The sequence below is a fragment of the Homalodisca vitripennis genome, unplaced genomic scaffold, assembly GCF_021130785.1.
Source record: "Homalodisca vitripennis isolate AUS2020 unplaced genomic scaffold, UT_GWSS_2.1 ScUCBcl_8765;HRSCAF=17000, whole genome shotgun sequence".
NCBI lineage: Eukaryota > Metazoa > Arthropoda > Insecta > Hemiptera > Cicadellidae > Homalodisca > Homalodisca vitripennis.
Window position 1 is genome coordinate 5316 of NW_025784880.1, and position 17360 is coordinate 22675.

Genomic DNA, 17360 nt, shown 5'->3' on the forward strand with positions numbered 1-17360 from the left:
GTTAATAAATAATAAAGTTGTGAATTTAAAAATAATTTAAATGACCACCATATTTGTAAGAAATGCATAACGAGCTGGCCAAAGAACTAAAGTTAAAGTATTTTATTCTTAAGTGGTTTGTTTATATCTATATAAAATCTACTTAAAAATTCATAACTTAGAAAAGTCTTAAAATTTTCAAAATTGCCACTGTAAACAAAACTTATTACCCCAAAAAAGTAATATTACCCTAGGACATGTTGTTTAGGGCGGTGCTGTGGAACAGCAGAAGAAGTCGGACTCATTGGAGCTGAAGCGTAACAAGATTGCGCACGCCAATGAGACCGACCAACTTTATAGCGATGATGGAGTCAGATGAGGGAACATTCACGCCTTTCGGCCTGGAGTACATGGGCTCTGACGAGGGAGGATGTATCATCAAAGAGATACTCAAGTAAGTAGAACATCGGAAGCATTCAGAGTCATCTGTCAATTGATCATTAGGGAAAGGCAAGTACCTTGTAGTGTTACTTTGGAGAAAGAACCAGGGTCGAAACACCATGGTCGTTTCCAATATTTTGTGGATAATGTTGTAACTAAGTTAATATTCTAATAGAATATTATTTTTTTTAGTACTTTATTCAATACAGCTATTGTAAAATTGACTAATAAAAAAAAAACATTTAAAAATAAGTCTAATAATAAAAATATGTTTTAATTTTTGTTCTATTTAAAGCTTTAAACAATTTATCATACACAAATATTATTTTATTTTTTAAATTAAAGAAATTTGTTAACGTTATTACATTTTAAAACCGTATGATAAAAAATGGGTTTACAACAATGTTTTATAAAATTATTTAAGTAAACAATTTCCACTGTTTTACAATTGTTTAGCTGGTGAAACTTGTAACATTTTGTCAGTGTGGAAAATATTGAAAATAAGATTTATAATTTTTACGATTCCTTAACCTTTTGTCTCAAGTTTTTGAAACCTGAAGAAGGAGGATTGATTCAAATTCTTGAAGGTCTGTTTTCTATTTTTGTAATAAACAACGATGTGTAATGTCCAAAATCATTTGATCCTTTTGGATTATTTATGGTTAGTAATGAAATTTATAAATGTAATTGTTGTTGTGTAGAAATCATAATAGAGGCAGGTGGTGCTTTAGGTCTCCTGCTGCTTGTGGGCGTGTGGACATCATCTTCAGAATTTTTGACTATAAATAAACTCTCTTGAAGTAAATATTGATAGAGAGTACTCCTCATTTCCTGGGGAAAAAACGTTAATGTTGTTGTATGTTGTTTAAAACTTCGTAAATAGTAATATTTTTAATAAAATTGTCTGAGTTTTGAAATATTATTTTGCTAGTAGTTAGTATTTCTTAGATTTACGTTCGTGGATCGCCACATGTGTATTTACACGCGAGTTACCAATCACTAAAACATGTTTATTGTTCTAGGTACTTTTGTATGATAATCTGTAAATATCCTAATTAAGAAATAATTCTAGTTTTGTTAATATTTTTCTTGCAGTTCTGTATACAGGGTGTATATTATGTCTGGAAACACCCAAATATATCCTTTAATAATTTAAATATAAATTTGAAACCTCTTACAATCGTGATAGAGATTGGGCATCTACTTTTTGGAACAATGTTTTGTTATGTCACACCAACGGGGGACGTCCTGCCGAGGGTATCGTGAATATTCTTAATGGGAAGCCTATACCTTGTGATACATAATTTTAAAGGTAATAGCTTACTGAATTGAATGCCACAAACCGCATCTCAAGGGAATTATTCTATCAGAAAATAGAGCATTTTTAGTATTGAAAATTTACTGATGTTTCAACAATGTAATTTTAACATGGTTCTTGCCACAAAATGTGTTACACTAATTTTTTAGCATTTTTTTAAATGTTCAATTAAATAAAACAAAAATTTCATTTTAAGCTGGTTCTATTAGCACAAATTTGCCAGTTTTTATTACAGTACAATTATGGAAATACTTATGTTATTGATTTCTTATTACAAATAAAAAATAATGTATGCTGTTAGAAAAGTCTTACAACAAACGTTTTACCTGCATTTGGTGTCAAAGCAATTGTGTCGAACTGTGTTCCTTCTACGGTTTGACAATGAGCCAATCTTGTGTAAAAATGATTCGACAGAGTTGCCTAACATTTCTTCAGTTATCAAAGCAATCTTCCTCTATAATCCTGTTTCTTAGGTCTTCCAAATTATGAGGCTTTCTTCTATAAACATTGGATTTTAAATGACCCCATAGGAAATAATCGATTGGTGACAAATCCGGAGATCTTGGAGGCCATTCGATTTCTCCTCTTCGGCCAATCCATTTATGAGGAAACCTTAAATCCAAATACTCTCTTACCTGTCTCCCATAATGGGGTGGAGCACCATCCTGCTGAAACCATACATTATCAAAGTATTCTCCTGATGCAATTTGAATAGCTGGGATTATTTCATTTTGGAGCATATTGTAGTAAAGTTCGGCATTTAAATTTCCATTGATGAAAAAGGGTCCAACAATTTTGTTACCTAAAATTCCACACCATACGTTCAGTTTTTGTGGTTGCTTGTGAATGGGACTCAGTAATCCAATGTGGGTTTTCACTAGCCCAGTAACGGCAATTGTGCCTGATAACATTGCCATTTAGGAAAAAAGTTGCCTCATCAGAATAATAGTATGTTGGTCAGAAAATCTCTATTGTCATCACATTTGCGCATCACAAGTTCACAAAACTCAACTCTTCTGTCGTAATCATCCTCACTTAACTGTTGGACTAAATGAACTTTAAATGGTTTGTATTTTATTAATTTTCAAAATCTTACTCACAGACATAGGGTGCATATCATTGTTGCTGTGCAGCTTTTCTGAGCGATGTATGTGGGTCTTCAATAAATGTTTGCAAAACATCTAGTGCATGTTCTTCATCTGTTGCAGATTGTATCCTACCCGACTTTGGCCGATTACGTACACTCCCTGTCATTTCAAAACGCTCAATAGTTTTTGATATTGTTGAAACACTTATGGGATTCCTTTCTGGGAAAGTGTCATTAAACAAAATTATAAACTTCCCGATAAGATCTTTGGCGATCGCCATATCCTCGCATCATTCAAACAGAGTAGTTCGTTCTCTTTCAGACAATTCCATTAAAATGCCAAATAAAAACTGAACTACTGTAATTAGATAACTTGTTGACAGCAATGCTTCAGAGACACTGATTAACTCGACAGGAATGATATGACCTTTGTCCATTTGTAATTCCCAAGCTTAGACCTGTCTAGTGAAAGCTCCATGCTCAACAAACTGAAACCTGTAGACCAGATGATTAATAACACAATAATGTTTCTCATAGGCTAGTGACCTTTGTCTCTTTAAACCTTCCTGCTGACTGGAAAACACCAAGTACAGATTCATAAGTAATCAGAGAAAGTGACTCATAAGTTTTATTCATTGTAATAAAAACTGGTAAAATTTGTACTAATGAAAACCAGCTTAAAAAATAAATTGTTTATTTTATTTTAATTGAAACATTTAAAAAATGCTAAAAAATTAGTGTAACACATTTTGTAGCAAGAACCATGTTAAAATTACATTGTTTGAACATCAGTAAATTTTCAATACTAAAAATGCTCTTATTTTCTGATAGAATAATTCCTTTTGAGATGCGGTTTTGTGGCATTCAATTCAGTAAGCTATTACCTTTAAAATTATGTATCACAAGGTATAGGCTTCCATTAAGAATATTCACGATACCCTCGGCAGGCAGGACGTCCCCCGTTGGTGTGACATAACAAAACATTGTTTCCAAAAAGTAGATGCCCAATCTCTATCACGATTGTAAGAGGTTTCAAATTTATATTTAAATTATTAAAGGATATATTTGGGTGTTTCCAGACATAATATACACCCTGTATATGACACGCATCGCCCCCAGGTCTTCTTCATATACTTGCAGGCTGCAGCTGATCAGCAGTATACCGATCGCTAAAACATGTACTTTGTGTATAAAAAAGCGTAGATAGATTACCAAATTAACTAATTGTAATTCTTTGTCAATAATATTTTTCTTTTGGTTTTAATTTCTCTTGATTTTGCCAATCAAAATTGTATTGATTTTTTACTAGTATTAAAATGCTATGTATTAAAATTGCTTGGGCTACTGAACATTATAAACACAGTAGGTTAAGATTATTGTTGTAAAAAAGGTTTCTTCAATCTATGCATATATTTCCTAGTTTAACTAACAAAATATGTCCTCAAAATATTATTTTATAAAGATGTTGCTTTTTATAGCATTACTTTTGTCATGGTTGTCAAAAAAAGTCACAGATTTTTTTATTTAAAGGTCACTCAATACTAGACACTCTTGTAATAGTCAAATTTTGATAATACTTTGAGTATTCAGAAAATGCAAGACAAGTTTTGTACACCTTCTGGAACTATCTGGAGCCATGTCTTTAAATAAAAAAACTCCAATATACTGCACATACAGGTCTATCATTATATTAACTTTGACTGATATACTTGTAACTTAGTCCAAGTAAATATCAGCTTTTGAAACTTACTATTGGATTTTGATCTGTATTTGTGACCATATTTTGGCACTTACTTTATTTATAAATAAAACTAACTTTTTAAAAACCATCAATTTTATTGGTATTAGGATATGGTAAATATTTTTTGCATGGGATGGTAAGGGAATTTCTTCAAGCTACTTTACTAGATAACCTGATTTCAGCTGTTTAATGTTGTGCAGATGAAACATTTTTCTAAACCATTTTCAGGCAGATGGAGCTGATAAATGCCACACAGTTCAAGAACATTTCTGATGTTGGGCTCAGACATAACCGTGTGGGTGAATGAGGTTCCTCTACTGAGCAACCTGAACAACAACTGAGAAACTGACTGTATAATATTGTGCAGATTAAACATCTTTGTTAACCATTTTCAGGCAGATGGAGCCGATAAATGCCACACAGTTCAAGAACAGTTCTGATGTGGGCTCAGACATAACAGTGTGGGCGAAATGAGGTTCCTCTACTGAGCAACCTGAACAACAACTGAGAAACTGACTGTATAATGTTGTGCAGATTAAACATCTTTGTTGACCATTTTCAGGCTTATGGAGCCGATAAATGCCACACAGTTCAAGAACAGTTCTGATGTGGGCTCAGGCATAACCGTGTGGGTGAATGAGGTTCCTCTACTGAGCAACCAGAACGACAACTGAGAAACTGACTGTATAATATTGTGCAGATTAAACATCTTTGTTGACCATTTTCAGGCTTATGGAGCCGATAAATGCCACACAGTTCAAGAACAGTTCTGATGTGGGCTCAGACATAACAGTGTGGGCGAATGAGGTTCCTCTACTGAGCAACCAGAACGACAAACTGAGAAACTGACTGTATAATATTGTGCAGATTAAACATCTTTGTTGACCATTTTCAGGCTTATGGAGCCAATGCCACACAGTTCAAGAACAGTTCTGATGTGGGCTCAGACATAACCGTGTGGGTGAATGAGGTTCCTCTACTGAGCAACCAGAACGACAACTGAGAAACTGACTGTATAATATTGTGCAGATTAAACATCTTTGTTGACCATTTTCAGGCTTATGGAGCCGATACATGCCACACAGTTCAAGAACAGTTCTGATGTGGGCTCAGACATAACAGTGTGGACGAATGAGGTTCCTCTACTGAGCAAACCTGAACAACAAAACTGAGAAACTGACTGTATAATATTGTGCAGATTAAATATCTTTGTTGACCATTTTCAGGCTTATGGAGCCGATAAATGCCACACAGTTCAAGAACAGTTCTGATGTGGGCTCAGACATAACAGTGTGGGCGAATGAGGTTCCTCTACTGAGCAACCTGAACGACAACGGCCGGTACTTCTGGTTCCACCACTCCAATGGCGACACGATGACTGTGTTGAGTCCTGACGATCTTGACAAGAATACAGCATTGTGGGCAGCCACTGCCTACATTCTGGCAGATATCAGCGTTGACTTGCCCAAACCTGCAGGAACCAAGACATGACATGCCAAAGAAGATCTAATATATTAGTCCGTGTTGATAGTATTCTTTGTTATGAATCTATTTTTGTACATAGAGATTTTGAAATATTTAATTAAAGTGTTTTATCTTACTACAAATTTGTTGATTAATACCTTTTGTCCAGGGTTGTCTGTATATGTGTGATTGGTGATTAAAAAACAATAGAAATCAGGATATTTTTGTAAACACTCATTTACGTACAATAAAATATGTTATTTTATACGGGATTATCTAAATCAAAAAACAAAAACGTCTAATATGTATTCTAGAATAACATTTGTTATAAAAATTAATTTTCTTTTGTTGTATGCAATATACAACAGATGTCACAACCAATCTTAAACAACTATAACATTGTATTATTCAATCTTCATCACACTGTAACAAGAACTCGGAAATATTAAACATTTTAAAGTGCTGGTTAATAGTTAATATATTTTATTGTGTGGATGAATTCTTAAATTGTGGTACCCACAAAATTAATTATTTTTATTTTGTCTCTCAATGTATTTATTCAGTCTTGATATTGTTGAGTTTTAAAAATTTTATCCATGTTAAATATTATATTAATAGGTAATTAGTTATTATTGTTAATTTCTATAGATCTGTTGGTTGTTTGGTTATTGTTGTTATTAATTATATAGATCTATATATTTACTGATAGGCTGGATTGAGTTTGTAGAATCTGAATTATTAGTTGTAGTTTAGAATATTTTAGTAACTTGAGAAAGTCTATTGCACTGTTGAATGTGTTTAAAGAACAATAAAGATCTTGAATCTTAAACTAATTGTATTATGCCTTCAGATTTGTAACTGAACTTCAACAGATGATGCTATATAATGTGAGAGTTGATTTAAAAGTGTCATACAATTTTGTATGTATTGAACTTTCAACAAATGATGCTCAATTTGTAGGGTAACTAAAGTAACAACATTATCAGGTTATTTGAATTTCATCACATGTTATCAATGTTATAATATAACAAGCTTGTATTATCCCCATATAAAATTGGATACATGGTACATTTATACTAAAATCATTCATAAATACTAAAAATAAAAAGAGTCCCAAAACAGAGCCTTGGGTTACCCCTCTAAGTGCAATTGACTTTTTAACTAGACTTCTTAAAAATTGATCTTTAAACTAATAACCACCATAAAAACTAGAAAAATTAAAAAAATAAAGAAAGAAAGAAAATTAGATGTTTAACTATTAATTTAGATCTTGAAAAACTTTATACAGTATTAAATTTAAACTATTAGTGGATATAATAACAATTTTATAGTTTGAAAATTAGGCTATCAGTCTTTGGGGAATGTTCTGCGAAAACCTGTGCAATTAAATGTCAGAATTACATTGGTAATACAGCAGCCAAGGGGTCAAAGACATTAAATGCATATAAATATAATAAAATAAAAGATTTTGCAAATAAACAATGTATTAGAATGTTATATAACTTATTTATAGGAAATTTATTCTAATCTAACAGGTTTAGATAGCTCAACAAAGCCTATATCATTAAGTATTATAAATACTAAATATAGTATTCAACTTTTAACAGTTAAATACAGTGTTTTAATATTGTCCAAATTTCTTGAAATGAACTATATAGAGTGTGAAAAACAAGGATAAGATGAAAAAATTAAGTAATATTTTTAATCCATACAAGTATCTTGGGAAGTTGTTTGTAAATGACAAATGAATTTATGAGCTTAATGATATTTAATAAATTAATAAACAACCTCAATAAATTAAGTTAACAAATCGTATCAAAGCTCTATGACACGCCAGTTTTAAAAATCACAACTATAAATTGTTTGTAAAGTCTATAACTGACACGGAAAAGCCAATTACTAAACACACACCAAGACACATGGATATTCTCTAGAATGTGGATCAAGGTGTCTTTTTTGTAACACAACAATTATCTTACATCTCCAAATCATCTATCGTAAAAAATATACATATAATAATGAAATGTTATAATTTTGATCCTAGATAGCTGATTTGTATTGGACATAAACACAAATTTGAAGTTAACAGAAAAGATAATGAAGAGCGAAGATAGAGGTGTTTGATTCAAACTTCTGACTCTTTACAAACCGGCTCTGTGCTGTGTTATAAAAGAGAAATTGCCTTGACCGTATGCAACAAACTGACATGTTCCCAGCACTTTTATTAACATGTTAGAGCAACTGTTTTTAAAGTTAAAAATCAAATTTAAATCGTCTTAAAGTTCAGTGTGTCTTATATGTAATGAGCTTCTGCTTTAATGGAAATTATATTCGTTTATTTCTTACATTTTATGAAGGTCACTCTAAAAGTTTTGAGATGTATGAAGAATTTTTGTATAAGACTTACCAAACATTAAGCATGATCAAACTAATTCCCTCCAGTGTCAATACACTTTAAAATTTTAAACTCGTTGAAAGCTTGCAACCATTCTGTTTTTGAAATGGATTCTAAATATGTACGAATCTCATCATCAAGTTCGGCTTCCGAAGAAAAAGGACGACTGCACAAATGTTTCTCCACATTGAAGAATAACCAGAAGTCGCACATAGGAAGATCAGGTGATTAAGGGGGGTGCTCCAAAGTTTTGAATGCATTTTCACACAAAAACATTTTTGCAGACGTGTGACAAATGGCAGAGATGTGGTGCCAAATTAAACCTTTAATATTAAAGTCCTGCAAAACTTTGGACAAGTATTGATCAGTGTACCAACGTACTATGAAATGTCCTCTGCCACTCCAACTTAATAGCCTTCACCAGTCCTGTACTCCTGAAAAAACAGCGTACATTACTTTCTTTCACGATTTTTGTTTTTGGCAATTGTGGGTTGTGGGGATGGTCTATCTTCAAAACACCCATACGCATTTCTGAATGAAATGAATGTTTATTGTCATATTACATCTTACAAGATATTAAGATGCTATTACATCTATGCTGGTAAGACAGATGACATAGTCGGAAATTTCCCTTTTTTCGGTCTCCCATCGTTAGTAGTAATAGATTTAACAAGAACAAGATTCTAGCTAAAATGATTTGCTAACAAATAAATAAGCTCTAATATAAATAACAGAATTAACATTTTCAGCTATGAATAAATTAACTGTAAACTAATTAACAGTATTAAAACCTATGTCAAACATTTATTTTGTAAAACATTCCTGAGTCAGATAACATTAAAATTGTAGTACACCATAATGTAATAACAATCATTCATTAAACGAATTAAACAAATAAAACAATAAAATCAGTTAAACAATTAACAAATAAAACAATAAATTAGTAAAACAGTAAAATTAATAAAACCAGTAACAAATCAAACAATAAAATTGGTAACAATATATTGAAATAACAAAATGGAGATTAATGATTGAGTTTTTTATTATATTAAATTAAGTTTCTTAGGAGAAAACACTTAATCTTCATAACTAGATTATTATGTTTTTGTCATTTAGAAATTCGGAAATCTTGTAGTAAGCCTTTTCGACAAACATACCTTTTATTATATCTAAGAATTCAACTTGTGGCATTTGTTTGAAATTGTTAGGCAATTTGTTGTAAAGTTTAATACCCATATAATAAAAACTTTCTTCAAATATGGCTGTGGTGTGTACAGGATATATTAACAAATTGGTATTTCTAGTATTGTGTTGATGAATAGTTTTTTCTTTAGAAAACCAGTTCAAATTTTGATGAACTTGACTCAGTACTTCATACATGTACACACAAGGGACAGTAAGAATCTTCAGTTTCTTAAATTTTTCTTTACAAGAACTTCTTCTGGATGAGAATGTCATTATTCTTATAATCATTTTTTGGATTTTTTAACACTTTTTTCTGCTATTTCTACTGAGCCCCACAATGTAATTCCAAACTTCATAATTGAGTAAAAATAGTTATAGTATAGGGTCATCTTTGTTTTTATACTTGTGAAGTGTATAACACAGCTCATATTGAAACAAATATAATTGAGTTCTTTACATAAGTTTTGTATTTGTCCTGTCCATGGCATATGCTCATCAAAACAAACTCCCAATAGTTTTACATTTTTGCAGCTATTTATTTGTTCTTTATCTATTGTGACTGTAAAAATTTCTTCTCTTTGCTATCTGTTTTTGAAGTGAATAATATTTGTTTTTGTAGTATTCAGAATCATTCCATTAACTTTAAAACCACTCTTCTAATTTAACTATAGTTTGTTCTACTAATAATTTCATTACATGTAAGTTTTTCTCCTTGGTTATAGCTGTGATGTCATCAGCATATAAGACTAATTTTGTTTCTATGTCTTGTGGTAGATCATTTGTATACAATGTAAATAGTAATGGTCCTAAAATAGATCCTTGCGGAACTCCTGACACTAACATTTTCATACTCTGAATGATACTTTTTATAGTCTGATACTAAAGTTGTTTTTTTGTTTTCTCCCTGTAATATACTACTTAAACCAATTTAAAGATGTGCCCTCCACTCCATATAATTCTAATTTCTTCATTAAGATATCATGATCTACACAATCAAATGCTCCCCATTTAATTGAAGTTTTAGTAGGTAAAACAACAAATTCCTATAAAACCTCTCAACAACATCAATCTGTAAGTTAATTATGAACTAATTAAGCAAGATTTACTCACCAAAGAAGACAATATATTAACATTTTCATAACATTCACAACCACTCAAGAATCTTGCACATTCAATATTAAGCTCAGTTAAATAAATATATATCCAAGAATTTTAAAAGATCTCAAGCTAAAAATATAGTAAGTAAAACTGTTTTAAGGCATCTAAAGCAAAAAAACATGCCATAACAAACTTCATTTTATAAAAATAACTCAAGAAAAGTGACGTCAGAGCCAACTCACACCACATAAGCTCCAACACATCATTTCCTCCAACTCATTAACAGTGGAGGTGGCAGGCTTACAGACAGACAGCTGTAGTGTGCAAGTGTGAGCGACCTGACACCTGCTGTCACAGCAACCTGACCTACCGTCACAATAGCTGACAGTAGCAACTGACTGACTGACTATATGAGCTTGATTGTCACCTAATCAAGCTCATATAATATTGACCAACTGCATTGACAAAGGGAAGTTAGCCCTATATTGACCACTAAGAGACTGCCAAACTTAGTATAAAAAAAAACAGTATATCACAGTAACAAACACGTATATGACCACTAAGAGACTGGCAAACTTAGTATAAAAAAACAGTATTTTACAGTGACAAACCCCTATATTGACCACTAAGAGACTGGCAAACTTAGTATAAAAAAACAGTATATTACAGTGATAAACCCCTATATTGATCACTAAGAGCACTATCTAAAAATGGCAAACTCTAGCGTCTCTTTCTCCATTGGAGATATTGTTTTTGCCAAACTTAAATATCACCCACATTGGCCTGGTAAAATAATAGATATGTCTGCTCAAAGACAAAGAAAAATCTTTAAAATATACCATTCTTTTTTTTGGTGATAACAAAACTGCCAATTTAAAATCTAATGACCTATTCCTGTATGTTACACATAAATATGTGTATGGATTACCCAAGATAGACAAATTTTAAAAACAAGATATTTAATAAGGCGCTACAAGAAGCTGAGGCAGCCATAGGCTCAATCACAGATGCTCATTTAACTATTCCACATAATTTTTCTCAAGAAGTTGCTCCTGAAGAAACTGATGACACCTCAGTCATAAAGAATGTACAAGATAAAATCAGAGAATATGAGCTATCTGATGATCTTGACCTTGAAACTTCTCTGACTTTAGTCAGCGGAAGCCGGCAACGCACTACTTAGTGAGAACAATGTCCTGAAGAATGAAATTAATAGCCTCAAACTGCAAAACGATAAACTTACATTCCTACTCAGGGAAACCAAAAATAGTAAATCTTCAATACAGCAAGACATGGAAAAGCAACTAGAAGAATTGGAAGATAGAGTAGCAGCACTAACGGACTACACTCGGGACCTTTCTGAAAAGAATGACTACCTTAGCAGAAACCTCATCAAGGAACAAAATATCAAAGAAGAGTTATTGGCACAGGCAGAGGAAGAAAAGAAAATCAGCGATGCTAGATTTAAAGAATTGCAGGAATTACAAACCAAGTCAGTGAGTAAAATAAAAATATTTAGAAGCAGAATTAATTACCACCACAAAACAAGCAGACAATGAAATTCTTATTCTAAAAACAAAAATTGCTCATTTAATTACTTTAGGGAATGAAAGAGACCAGGAGTTAAGGGATAACAAAGTCATGTTGTCTAAGCTGGAGGAAGATGCGGAAAAAAAGCAGCTAAAGTTTACTGAGCAAATAAACAAATTTAAACTTTACACTAACTCCTTTCTTGACAACTTTATGAACTCTAACTTTAATAACTGTTTAAATATTTCAGTGAATAATAAAATCAAATCCACATTGCAAAGACAGAAAAATCCATATTCCTCAGTTAGTAGAGATCTCATGACCGAAACCACAAATAACGACCAGATAAGTAACCCTGTGCAAAAAAAGAACGTGTTCAGTGTGTCTCTCAAAGCTGCAAAGTACAAAGCTAGTACTCAGGATATGATTCATACAAACATATCTGCAGGTGATATGCAAATGGTTGAATGTGGCACTAGATTTTCCCCTTCAACTCACTAACAAGGCCCCTCCCCATAACAGCCAAAATAAGGAAAAGAAAAATGAGAGCATAGAAGACTTCTTCTCAAATCATATTGAAGAATATAAAACACCTATAGAAGACACCTTTCCAAGATCTATAAAGTCCATGGGAAGACCTGACTTTGCAGGAAGCAGAACATGAGGAAAAAACTAAACTTTCAGATCCTACTGATGTAACTTTTTTAGAGATAAGCCACAAAAGTCCATGCAAAATGAAAATCAAAAATTAAATCACCAAAATGTCACAGCAAAGAATATTAAAATTCTGCATCAGAACATTGACAGACTTTCTAACAAACTGGACAGACTCAACCATTTCCTCACCACTACAAACCCTGACATATTAGTACTTACAGAACATGGCTTAAATAATAACACCATTAAGGAGGTTTGTCTAATTAACTACATTCTTGTATCAGCTTTCAGCAGAGAAGCTCACCTCAAAGGAGGTGTTGCTATTTATAAACACAACAGTTTTGAGACCGAAGTTAAGAGTCTTGGCATAGAAAATCTTAGTGAAGAGCTAATTTGTGAAATGTCAGGGATCAAAGTAAGCACAACAAACAAGAAGCACATTTACATTCTTGGGGTATATCGTCCACCCAGTGCATCTGTAAACCATACCTTTACCACTCTGACTACCGTTCTTAACAGGATACCTCATGATAATAGTGGTATTTGCCTAGTCGGTGATCTCAACATAGACAGGTTAGACAGTTCAAGAAGAGAAAAGTTGGCTCTTGATGACTTCCTTGCTTCGTACGAGATAACGAGACTGAAACTCCCACCAACGAGAATCTCCAGCAGTTCTAGTTCATCCATTGACGTGGTCTGCACCAATCTTGACCATAACAGCCTTAAAGTTGACATACTCTGCTCGGGCCTCTTCTGACCACACAGGACAACTCACCAAATTAAATATTCTAACTCTACCCAAAAAACTAACAACATCGACAAGGAGACATCTAAATGCAAAGAACCTCTCAAGTCTAAAAGAATTACTTGCACTACAAACCTGGGAAAGGCTTTTACCAGGAACCTCAAGCTGAGGAAAGTTATTCAGAATTGATCGGCACCTTTACGTCAGCTCTTGATATAACATGTCCCTTAAAAACATCAAGGTGCAAGCCTAAATGTCTGAAATTTTAAAAATATATCTTACCATGAAGCTGAAGAAGTAAGAAAACTATTTATGATGGCACAAGAAAAATATGTTAAAAGTAACAAGCCAGAAGATAAACTAGATTTCATCCAAAAGAAAAAGGCCTATGACTTAAAACTAAGAGACCTTAGGAGGATGGCGAATGAAGATTATATAAATACAAATAGCAATAAAATCAAAGCCATCTGGGACGTTGATCAACAGTGGAACGGGCATCCAAAAAACAGTCAGCAGACCAGTTACATGGGAGCTAAACATGGGGGAGATGGCATTATAAGCAATATTGACCAAATAGTAAGACTTTTTAATGAATACTTTACATCGATTGCTGAAGAAACACTAAAAAATAACAACCCTCCAAACAGACCCACTAATTTAAACATATCTGACAAAACCGACTGTTTATTAACTACTTTTCAGTTGACAAACCCGGATGAGGTGCTCAAAATTATTCAGTCTTTAAAATCTTCCTCTTCTGCAGGAGCAGATGAAGTTTCATCAAGGATGGTTAAAACATGCAGTTACGAACTTTGCCAATCCGCTGAGTAATTTAATAAACAAGTCTTTGACTCAGGGAATCTTCCCTTCAAAAATGAAATTATCTAAAGTCTACCCTTTACATAAAAAAGGTAGCAAACATGAGCTACAGAACTTCAGGCCTATATCCCTTGTGTCAACATTTTCAAAAGTATTAGAAAAAATTGTACTGAAAAGGCTCCTAAACCATTTACTAACCAACAATCTTCTTACAGAAAGACAACATGGTTTTTCTAGCTGGAAGATCCACCAACACTGCCCTTATTGATTTAATTAGAGCACATAATCAATAACATTGAAGAAGGAAACAATGTCACCACCACTACTTTTCTTGACTTAAGTAAAGCGTTTGAAAACTGTTTGGATCATCATTTGGTCTTGGCTAAAATAAGTTCTTTTGGGCATTAAGGTGACGGCACTACAATGGTTTAAGAGCTACTTAAAGTGACCGGAAACAAATATAGTGACAAATACAGCACACAACTAATGGAATAACCAAAAACAGCAACGTCCCCACCACTAACCATGACTCGGGGTGTTCCCTCAAGGTTCGGTGCTGGGCCCTGTTTTGTTTATCTTTGTTTACCGTGACTTACCAAATTATATTGACACATTACTGCTACCCAGTCATGTATGCAGATGACACTGTTCTGACCACCTCTCACAAATCGACAGAGCTTCTTGAAATTGACACCTTCATTTCCGTTAGCATGGCCCATCAATATTGCTTAGAAAACGACCTAGTTTTTCAATGAATCAAAAAACTCAACACATCATATTTGGAAAAAACAAGGACAAAATTACAATCCCACATGACTTTGAAATTTCTTGCTACACAAAAACATTCTTGGACTGACGTTAGATAACTCTCTCTCCTGGAGCTTTCATATTGATTCTTTGTGTCATCAGCTGAGCACAAACAGTGTTTGCCCTAAGAAGAATAAAAATCTGTAAGTACCCCCTGAAGCCACCCGAACAGCTTATCATGCAATATTTGAGAGCAGGGCCCGATATGGAATTGTACTATGGGGAGCATCCTCAAACAACAACCTTCAACGAGTCATGGTTCTTCAGAAACGGGGGCAGTAAGAATAATGGCTGACATTGCACCACGGGACAGCTGCAGAGATGCATACAAAAACCTAGATTTACTGACCATCACATCTCTTTACATACTTGAAGTCATCATGCTTGCTGCTAAGTTAAACTTGCCAAAAAAACAATCGTCATGGTCGACACCACAAGACATGGACTTGACTACAACTTACCTGCTCACAGGAACCGCTCTGTTCGCAAAGAAACCCTCATATGCTGGAGCTAGACTATATAATGCTCTACCTATCGAGCTCAAGACAATTGAAAAAAAAAATCTGAAAAAAGGACTGTATTCCTGGCTTGTGAAGAAATCAATTTACACAATCAGTGAATTCCTTGAAACATGCAAATTGTCGCAACAACTGTTAAAAACTTACAAGGAACTAAAGGCAATTGATTTCCATTACATTGTATTGATTTTCATTTTATATATTATTTTGTATTTGACACCTGTTCTAAACTTGACGTTTATGAATAAAGCTTTCTGTATTTGATAAATCACAGCACATTGCCACTGTAGACTGTGATCCATCCAAAGCATTGTAAACTTTCTCTGCAAGGTTGGTAAGTGACGTGTCAGTTTGAGTAATTTTTTTCTAAAGCCATGTTGACATCCAGTAATCAGACTATTTTTTCTAGGTATTTGTATAATTGATGGTTTACTACTTTCTCATATAGCTTGGAAAACACTGGTAACAATGAAACCAGATGATAGTTTTTGACTTGAGTTTTTCACACACCTTTTTTTGTAAATGGGTTTCATTACTGAATATTTAAGCTTGTCTGGAAAAACACCTGTTCCTAATGATTGATTAACCAAATTTGTTATTGGCTTCACAAGATATTCCTTACAGTCTTTAACAATTATTGGAGGGAATTTTGTCCCAGCCAGTAGACCACTTGTTTAGGCAACGTTGATATTAATTTATGAATTTCTTTCGCCTTGAATAGGTTTAAAACGAAAAGACGTTACTGTTAACTTTTTTGTAATTTTCCCACTACTTTTACCGGAGAGCTTTTTATATTCAATTGTTCTACAGTCTTTAAATAAGATTCATTAAAATGATTAACCATCTCACTATGTTCTCTAATATTATTTTCCCATTAACCACTATTTCTCTTACTACTCCCATCGTGATTTTCTGTGTTTATACCAATTTCCTGTTTTTATAACTCGCCAGGCTGCTTTACCCTTGCACTTAGATTGTTCTATGTATAAATCATTAGTCTCTACGCTTAGCTTCTCTTACAACCTTTTTTAAAATTGTATTACCCGTATATATTTTATAATGGGTTTTAATTTCTTCATCATTTGAAACTTGTGCTTGTTTGTGGAGTTTTCTCTTATTTCTACTTGGAAATTTGTAACCCTTTTGTTATCCACTTTGCTCTAATCTTCCCTCTAATTTTGTGGAAGGAAAAAGAATAATTAAACATGAATAGGAATTCTCTTAAGAAACTATCGAAGTTTTCATTCACTTTTTTGGCATTGCTGAATTCCCATTCAGTATTTTTAACGTTGATCATAAAGTCATGTCTAGCTTCTTTAGTGTATCTTCTCTGAATAACATATTTATCCCTACTTCTATTTTCAAAATATGGGCAAAGTTGTTATAATAGCATTGTGGTCAGAGAGAGGCCAACATTCATAACTAAAAAATTATCAATCTTAAACCTATTGTTTGTTATTATGTTATCTAGGCATGTTCCACTTGCTGGTCTTGTTACCTCAAACAATATTTATTTTAAAGCCATTATAATTAAGTATTTCATATAATGTTTGTGGTTCCTTTTTATTTAATACAT

The 17360-nt window shown here is 33.0% G+C and overlaps 1 protein-coding gene across 1 annotated transcript; it reads left to right on the forward strand.

The window, feature by feature from the left end:
- The first annotated feature begins 334 nt into the window (after positions 1–334).
- Positions 335–6169, forward strand: LOC124374494 (carboxypeptidase Q-like). Its single transcript, XM_046832702.1, has 3 exons — positions 335–433; positions 5295–5373; positions 5872–6169. The coding sequence occupies exons 1-3, from the start codon at positions 342–344 to the stop codon at positions 6055–6057; spliced, it is 357 nt and encodes a 118-aa protein (XP_046688658.1). The 5' UTR covers positions 335–341; the 3' UTR covers positions 6058–6169.
- Positions 6170–17360: the final 11191 nt, after the last annotated feature.